The 9,758-nt window shown below is 38.7% G+C and overlaps 1 protein-coding gene across 1 annotated transcript in view; it reads right to left on the bottom strand.

Annotated features, from left to right (window-relative positions):
- The window catches only part of pth2ra (parathyroid hormone 2 receptor a), a 95,777-nt gene that overhangs the window by 36,508 nt on the left and 49,511 nt on the right, over window positions 1–9,758 (bottom strand). The window contains exon 7 of the mRNA XM_050048833.1: window positions 4,914–5,067. Coding sequence (XP_049904790.1) covers window positions 4,914–5,067 — 154 coding nt within the window. The remainder of the gene's footprint in view (window positions 1–4,913; window positions 5,068–9,758) is intronic.

The raw sequence follows: 9,758 nt of genomic DNA, 5'->3' as shown, positions 1-9,758 counted from the left end.
GCCGTCCGGTGTGTCCAGGGCGAGGCCTAATGGCACGGGTGTGTGAATGTCTGTTCATCTTTTCGTTCATGTCCTTATTAATGCACACTTTATAACTTGCTTGTTGGATTTATTAAAAACGAACGAATGAAAACTAAATGTCTTTGAATATCTTTATTATCATTTAAAAACGAAAATTAAAATGACCAGTAAAAATAAATTATGACCGGATTTTCATGACCCTGTCGGTCAAAATGACCGGCGACGAAAAAGTCTAGCGCAACCTCTGAGCTGAAGGGAAAGTGACTATTTCAATTATCCTGGAAACAGGGGTTTAATTGCGTGGTCTTAGAGGATGTGGGCAAAACTCAAACAATGTATTACGCAGTTTGCCCCAAGTTCGAGATCAAGTTGCAGATAGGAAAGGGTCGTTTTTCAAAGCACATCAAGTTTATGAAAACGTCACTGGAGTGTCATAGCAAGAGCCATTTAGTCTTTAGTACTTACTGTTATTTGATAGCTGCCAATACATAAAACAATTTGTATAGGGGCAAGTGGATTTCTAACCCAAATGCCTGATCAGGTGAGTGAAAAAAAAACCTTATCACTGAACCCTGTGTACAACTGAGATATTATATGTGACAAATTTTTTATTAGCGGTAACATTAACAATGCTATTGCAAGACTAAACAACCCTCTGAATCAACAAGGGGTTTCCGCAGTAATTACTGTTGTAATGTAGGTTATTGAATTGCAAATTTCACATTATCAAGCTTAACAATTTCAAGTTATCTCCCAGGGAATGTGATAAGTCATATATCTGAAGTGTTCAACCTCTCTCAAAAGAAATGTCTCTTCCCTCTATTATCCCCTGAAGCACCTCATCTAAATATGGCAGTAGCATCATTACTGTCTAATCAGTGGAACTTGGTCTCCCCATCTTTAAATTTATGTTCAAGCAGATAGACATTTTAAATGGATGCCGCATCTTATCAGAGATTAAACGTAACAAGAGAAAAAATGGAGAAAAGATTCAGAAACTGGCTGAGAGAGCCTTATGGGAGTGTGAGAGTCAGGGTGACTGCAGGCATGAAACCATAATGATAGGGTGATCACTGAGCATAGCAGTGGAACAGGAGGCATCATATTACTTTGTCACTGGGCACATGATGGAAGCTACTGTGGATGATAAGAGCATTTTCATCTATTTCACCAGCTAATCAAAGGATTGGATTTGGCATCCCAGTTATGGTTTTGTTCCCTCTAACCTTTGGGCTTCTGCCACCCATGTGAACATAGCCAAACAACAATTGTGGCAAAAAGTTAGAATTGGTTGAAATTGTATGAAGCTATTCAACATGCTCATGTCATGAGTAGCTCGGGGTTGGAAATTAGCAGCCACCAGCCAAATGCTGCTGAAATATACAAGTTGCTGCCAGTCTTGCTTCACTCACCAGCCCAAAAAACAATGGTCATCTATTGAGTGGCTGATAGATTTTTGGAATCCGCCAGCCACATGGCAGGTTTACAACAAAGTTAATTTCCAACTCTGGAGTGGCTATACTCATATTGTCAGAGTTCTTAGTGTGTATATAAATGAGTGAGAGTTACAGTTTCTGTTGTCCACATTACAGTCCAATCAGTTTTTCTCACCAGCTGGGAAATGATTTCCCTCTTATCTCCAGATGAAGTCACACTATGAAGCCTAAATGTGTGCTGCAAAAATAATTTGGTACTTAGACCCACAGGGAGAAAGTTAAGGGGTGGATGCATAATTTGTTCAGGCTGATTTTGGTCCAGTCAAGAACTGCATCCCATCTTAGAAAGGGTGTCTCATGGATGTGAAAGGAGATACAAAGATACAAAGAGGTAAAAGGCATCCTGTGTAGTTCTATTCTACAATCAGCGCTGCAGAGCAACGTTTTCAGCAGACAGTCTATATTTTGTTTGTTGCTTTTCATGAGGAAATAATGCATTAAACAGGTTTGTAGACTTTAAGGAGACTCACAGTGCACGTTGGTGGGTAACATAGGATGTTCAGAGACTCCATAGAGCTCCTCCAAAATACATTATCCAAACTTTTACCAGAATAACCAGAACCTGACCAGTCATGCCATTTCTATTTCACTCTTTACACTCTACATTTATAACTATCAAATCCCATCATCAATTCACAAGCTAAAAAGCAGTGACCTGTTATCTTTTGCTATAAAATATATAATTGTTTCTGTCATTTTGATGATTTCATTATGTCACTGGGTGTGTGGTTTAATTCAGGAGGGAAGGATGCTGTTGCAGAGCGGTGTGTGTTTGTGTGTGTAAGATAGTGAATAAATTGAATAAATTACCTACAGGCAACTCACTGAATCAGCTCAATGTCCTTGTCCCCCGTAGATAAATTCCACCCCACTGGTCTTTAACACATAGTCCACAACAAAATCAAAAATCAGTAGGCAGGTCAGGAAACATTAAGCTAATATCAGATACCGAAGCACAACACTACAACTCATCCTGTTGGTTGACAAATGATGGTTTCCTGATGGAAAAAGTCTCAATTGTTAATTTTTTTTCCATTAAAAAAAAGCACATTGGAGAGCTTGGCAATTAAGTGGGAAAGATTCCTAACATGACACTAACACAATCCCTTCTTAATGTTAGCAGTATGTGCAATAACATTACATTTAGAGAATGTTTTGGAAATTCATGAATGCACAGTTATAGGAAATCCAGCTAAGCTACTTAACTGTCCAGCATAAATTATGCTAAATGTGCATCATTTATGTGCTCCCACTATAATCATCGTCTTTCATTCTTAGTGCCTCATTGTCATTCAAAGCATGATGGATTTTCACAAATCTCAATACAGAACAGTATTATGACACTGAAATATGTTGGGATATAACCAAACCAAACCTAAGCAGCCATTTAAATGTTCCGAATGTAACTTTTTACATGTATTTATTGTTTTTATATTGTCGATGGATGACAGAGAGTAACGTACTTCAAACTATCTCAGATGCCTATAACAGCCAGAAGACTGATTTCTATGAAAAGGACTTTAGATGAATCTTCCAGGACAATCCAAGGGGTGTCAGGTTAGACACACTCCCGGTGCCGACTTTTCAGCTCTGCTATAGTGCCAACAGTGTGAGACACTAGCTAACAATAGCTTAGAAATGGAGTCTGCTGATGTCAACAAACAACCAGTACCTACCACAACACAGAGTCCAAACATGCTGTGTATCTGTTATAGGGTTGGGTACCGTTCATAATTGAACCGATACGGTACCGGTACCAAACGGTACCTTATTTCGGTACTTTTTAAAGTCTAAACATCTCAGTTTCAACATTTTATTGAGAACATTTAGGAACAGTGCTGCACATAACTTTTGTCTGCATATTTTTTTTGTCGCCATTGTTGCTCAGTCTGAGGTGCGAGTCATGCGCTCTCGCTCTGCCTCCACCTCAGGTACCGAAATTTGGCACCGATTCATTTTAAGTGAATCGGTACTCGGTAGTACCGACGTGAATCGGTACCAAGTACAAAAAGTACAGAGTTTCGGTACCCAACCCTAATCTGTTATATACATTTTGCAGCAGCACCCTGGAGACAGACCATAACTTTGCAGCTGTAGCAACTTAAATTCAGCCAGCGCACAATGCAGCACCAGGGGTCTGATCGTCCCAACTCCTTGATAGATTAGTAAGCTTCCTGTTGCTGCTGTCACACACATTAGATCTACTAGCACTAGCGCTGGCCACAAAACCTGTGACCCCCTGCGCTGGGGTTTTTGCTGGTTGAATTTGAGTTGCTACATCCATTGACTTAAGGTTCATCTCCGGAGTTGCATCTGCTCTCTTCCCATGAAGTAGTCTCCGAGCAGTGGGAAGTGACCACAGGGGACACCGACAAATGGTAAATTCATCAAATTAACTTCACTACTTAGCAACCAACACCAGATCCATGCAACCCTTAAGCTATGCCGCATGGATCTGCTGTTGGTTGCTTCATAATGTTAGCTGGTAAAGAAATTTGCCAGTCTTAGTATCACGGTGCCAGTGGTCCAAATGAAATACAGGAACATTACAGATGAGGTTATCCTGAATTTTCCAAAATTCGATGTACAATACCCAGGTGCTCGATGAGCGTGAGCAAGAGGATGGAGATTCCATTTCACTTATGTGCCGTAAGTGAATCAGACAGGGACAGAACAAAAATATGTTATAAGGGTCCTTTCTTTTCCCTTTGTGACTTCAAAAAACGAAAAGAAAAGAAACTCTGATGGGGGGAAATTTTCATCTACTAGATATTATGTGCAAGAAAATAACCGAAGCTCAAAATAATACCACAATAACAACAGTTCTCTTTCATTATGAATAGTAAAATATACTTCTTTCATATTTCATATGTGGACTTTTTTTAATAATAGTAATTTATATTTTTTGAAGTTCTATTGGAACCACACAACTGCCTTCAAAACAGTAATATGTCAGATAATGACAGTTGCTGTTTGAGTTTCGAGTCTTTGAGCTATAAAACTCAGATTTCTTGGTTATGTTAAGTTTTCTTCCAAAATGCAATTGTAGCAGTTAGTAAATAAGGCCTTTAACTTCTCCGATATAAGCATCTTATATAAGCAGACATTATTAATCACGACAAGGGGATTATGCTGTGTAATACTAATTTCCCTAAAATGTGGTTAGGTGAAGAAAAGGCTAATGTTTTGTATAGAGTATATTAGAGCATTCTATTGTCTGTATATATAATCATTTACTCCTATGGCAATTATAATCGTATTACAGGTCTGAGTTCTACATTACCTAAAGCTTTCAGCATCAGCTACATTTTTGCTGAAGTGACTGGAGGATTAGTCATGCTGCAGCATGTCATAGGTATTATGTGTGACAGGATCATTTTGTATTCTTCTGCTTACCCCATCCGATGAGGGTGAAGCCCCAGAGGTATTTGGAGTCTGATCGGAAGGCCATGAAGATGAGACTGTGGAGGTAGAGGCCTTCAACCAGGATCCAGTAGTAATTGGTGGCCAGAAAATAGATGAAGAGCAGCACCGTCACCTTGCAGCCAATCTGACAACAAAACAATTACACTTTCATCACATCCTATTTGTACCTGTTTATTTGTGAGACTGTGTGTTGACAGTCTATTGTGTTCACAGTACTAACTATTCTTACACCACAGACGCCCCTTTGAGAGCAGACGAACTAATTATAATTTGTAGCAACTTGCTGCATTAATTTGCACAGCAATTACATAAAGTAAACAGCAGTGAAACTGTCAATAGAAAGTTCACGTTGATGAAAGCCTTCAAATTTACTTTAATTGACCTTTGTATTTGATCACTATTATTAACAATCTCATTTAAGAAATGAAAGTAGTACTTCAAAATAATCATGCAGGAAAAAAACATACACTCCAAAGGCTTAGACAAAAATTCAGTGATGTCTTGTGTATGTGTAGCTGATGGTGAGGTGAGGAGAGCAGAGAATCACCTCAAACTCCATCACAGGATACATTAACCACTCCACTCACATTCACTGTAATGAAGCAGCCTAAAATCTCAGCAGTGGTGAGTGGGGAGGACAAATTAGAGAAGATAGAAAATACACTATTGAACAAATTATACTATATTTTACACTTAGTCGCACGATCATGATAATAAATGAATACATTTATTTGCATTTCCTCTTTCTCTGTCATTCACAAATAATATCCTGACAGGAAGACAAATTATTCATGTGCAAGAAGACAAATTATTCATGTGCATGCAATGCATTAATTTGCACAGAGCAATGTAGTCACATTTTATACTTACATTTGTCTTATCTTACATTTCATAATCTATACTCAATACATAAAGCATGACCGAGTATACTGATTTCCAGACGCACAGAACAAATGCAGTTGGGATGTGGGTATAGTACATGCACGTGGATGAAGTTCTTTACATGTGTCCATCATCATGCCCTGCTGATATAATTCCAACTACATTTTTTAAAGAGGTCCTGCCAGTCATTGCCCCCACCTTCTCTCTATTGTAAACCTCTCTTTCTCCTCTGGCTGCATACCTGACTATTTAAATACAGCCAGTGAGTGTGTCCCCTCTCTTCAAAGAAACCCTCCCTAGATACCCCTGATTTCATTAACTACAGGCCCATTTCCAAACTTCCCTTCTTTCTAAAAAAAAAAAAAAAAAATCTTGAAAAAGTTGGGGCTCATCAGCTTTTCAAACTCATTGAGGGACACAATCTCTTTGATAAATTTCAACCTGGCTTCCATCGAAAACATAGTAGTGAAACAGAGCTGTAAGATTAATCAATTAATCAATAGTTGTAAACTATTTAATTAATCACCAACTATGTAATATTAAAAACAATAATAAACAATATTTGAATAATTAAAAAATATTTTCTGTTTTCTTTATTCCAAAAAACAAGACATTAGACGACATCTCTGGCTTTGGGAAACACTGTTTGACAATTTCCACCATTTTCTGACATTTTATAGACCAAACAACTAATCAATTAATCGAGAAAATGATAAACAGATTAACAGACAATAAAATCAATAGTTAGTTGCAGCCTTACCGAAATGGCACTGCTTAAAGTTTAGGGCCTGGAGGATATGCGTATCTTCTGATTCAATACTATCACAATACTTGGGTCCCAATTCAATAGATAATGCAGTTTTTAAGAATGGCGATTCAATATAACAATTTATTTATAACTTTCGTTTAATTTTTAAACTCTAAACAATAGCATTAAGTTGAATCATACACTTCTAGAGACTGCATGTCATGATACATATTTCCAAAAACACTGCACGTCTCATATCACTTAGTCTTTCTGTTATTTCAGCAGCAGCCTACTGCATAGAAAAGTGGTAATGTAATGTTTTAATGGTTTTATTTCAAATGATTTCATTGCAGTTACGCACGCATGTGTGACTTTGCTCTGTGAATGGTATTATATTAAATAAAATTTCCATACTAACATTACATGTACAATAGAACGAATAAAAATTATAATTTTGAAGTTGTCTGAACTTAAACTGCTGGACTACATTTAGTCGTTCCTGCTCATTAAGCTTGCAGTGTTCCCCATGCATTGATTTATTTGTGGTAGCTGCCACAACATCAACACTGACCGCTACCAGTGGCTTTGTTTTGGGTTTTTTTGTATTCAAAATGGGTAAAGTCTTTTCCTGTTGTGGAGCTTTGCACAGGGGATTGATTTCATCGGCCCCTCGCCCTGCTCTCGCTTCCTGTGTGTCAGACCACAGATGAGACAAGAATTAAGTAGCTAGCCACTCTGCAGTCCCTCTGCTTCTCCCCACGCTAGACTATATATATATATACTAGACTATATATCACTATATAACTACTATATCACAGGGGGGAGTGGGGACAGAAGCCCTGGAGACAAAGCTCACAGTAGCAGTTGTAGCACCTCAAATTCAGCGGGCGCCAACCCCGGTACCAGGTTTCACAGCTGGCTGGGTCTAATCTGTGTAACCGCGAAATTTGTGCTTGGTTGGCTGAATTCAAGTTAGTTTTTGAGCAGATGATGGTTTGTCTTCAGACTGTCACCATTGTCTGCTTTCTCGCTTCGGCATGTTTTTCCTTGAAACAGATGACATCTCATGATCTTAAAAGCAGCAACGTCTTTCCACCGTTTAAATCATATCTATCTGCTGCCTCTGATACCATTAATCATGCCAATTGATAAAATACTGAACTAGGTTGGTATCTCTGGACTGCACTCAGATGTCTCTCCTCATACCTTTAACCTTTTCTGTTTTCAGTGTATATGCTGCCTTTGAGCAATAAGCTCCTTCTGTTGTGTCTTGTACCATTGCTATACCGATGACATACTGCTTTACTACTCTATTAAAACTAATAATCTCTACAGCCTTACCACTCTCCATGACTGCCTATCTTCTGTTACAAATTGGATATATCAAAATTTCCTCCATCTCAATTCTGACAAAACCTTGTGGTGCTTGTAACTGGCTGACAATTGTTTTACCAAGGATGTCAGTCACTAAATTGGCCCCTTTGCTAGCAATATCAAGACTGTCTCTAAGATCCTCGAATCCTTTTTGACCATTTGAACACTGAACCTCATATTACTGAAATTATTCAGTCAACCTACACAATCAGAGAAAAACATGGAACTTGTAGTGCATCCCTCAATCTTTTATTGCTTGGCCTACTGTAACTCCCCCTTTACTTACATTACTCAGTCCTCTCTAGCTCGTCTTTAACTGGTGCAAAATGCAGCAGCTAGGCTGCTAACAAAAACTAGACATGAGTCCCACTTAAACCCAGTTCTTGCCTCCATTCCTTGGCTTCCATTAAAACACAGACTTGATTTTACTTAAATGGCCTTACATGGCTTGGCCCCTGTATATATAGCAGATTTGGTGATCCCCTATTCTACCTGTTGGCTACTCCAATGACCCAATCGAGGTCTTTTATGTTTTCTGCGTTCCAATTTCAAATCCAGAGGAAACTGTGCATTGTGGTCGTAGCTCCTGAACTTTGGAATAGACTTGTCTTTTACATCACATCTACTGAATCTGTGGTTGGTATTAAGCAGCTGCTAAAAACTAATTTCTGTAGGTTAGCCTTTTTATACACGCTTATTTTGACTGTGTGCATTAATTCTTGTCTGTGTATCAGACATATATATGTTTGTACTTGTATGTGTGTATTTTATCCTATATGTGAAGCACTTTCTAACTATGTGTTTTAAAAAGTGCTTCATAAATAAAATTATTATTAGTATACTTGTGAGAACCCAAGGGTCTTTTCCAGAGAGCAGATTTAACAAACTCTGAGTCTAACCCTGAACTCTAAGTTAATGAACCCTGAGATGGAAAACTTCAGAACACTTCCAGAACAGCTGATCAGAATTAATTCAATCAACCCTGATTATGTTCACTCTGAGTTAAGCTTGTGCGTGTTGAATGATAAAAGCAATCATTAGTGGAGCTCTGATGCTATTCACCACGTTAACCATGGCAACAGGTAAATATAGGCAGAGCCTCCATTCTAATCTGGTGGATGTAGAGATATTAATAACTGGAATTGCAGGCTCTGCTGCTGGGGCTCGGCAGGATTATGTTAAAACTGTCATGTATATGTAAGCCTACATGCGGACTGCGCGCATTTATCTTTAGAATAAGAGCCTGAGTCAGAGCGAGAAAAGGTGTCACAACGTTTACAGAATCCTTTCTTTTTTTTTTTTTTCAGTGTTGTCTATTAATTTGTCATCAATAGGCATAAGACAGCTGTCTTCAGTGTGGACATGCAGAGGGTTTTTTTCTGAGCTGAGGGTGACTTGATACTTTGTAATATTTTAATGTGAATGTGCAAATATAGCTGTTCAAAAAATGACTGATAGCGCATAAAGCTGTAACTTTAGATCGTCCTGAGTAACAAACCGATATCCAATCAGGACATCCAGTAAACTTCTGCTAATTAATGCACTTTGATATGCACTTCGATACAGATCCAGAGTTTAAGTTTTACCTCTCTTTCTGGAACTGAAAACCTGGGCCCGTATTCACAAAGAATCCTAAAACTAAAAGTAGCTCTTAGTGACGTCATTCCAAGAAAAATCTTAAGAATTCCTCGAATTCGGCCGGCGGTGGGGGGCAGGTCGGATGGGCTGGAGGTTCAGCTTTGGGTCTGGGGCGGTCTGGGGGGGTACTGGCGGGGTTGCGGGTTGGCCTGTGCTCCTGCGCGTCGGGGTTC

Source organism: Epinephelus moara, chromosome 7 (genome assembly GCF_006386435.1).
Source record: "Epinephelus moara isolate mb chromosome 7, YSFRI_EMoa_1.0, whole genome shotgun sequence".
Taxonomy (NCBI): Eukaryota; Metazoa; Chordata; class Actinopteri; order Perciformes; family Serranidae; genus Epinephelus; species Epinephelus moara.
This window is presented reverse-complemented; position numbering and strand designations above follow the sequence as displayed.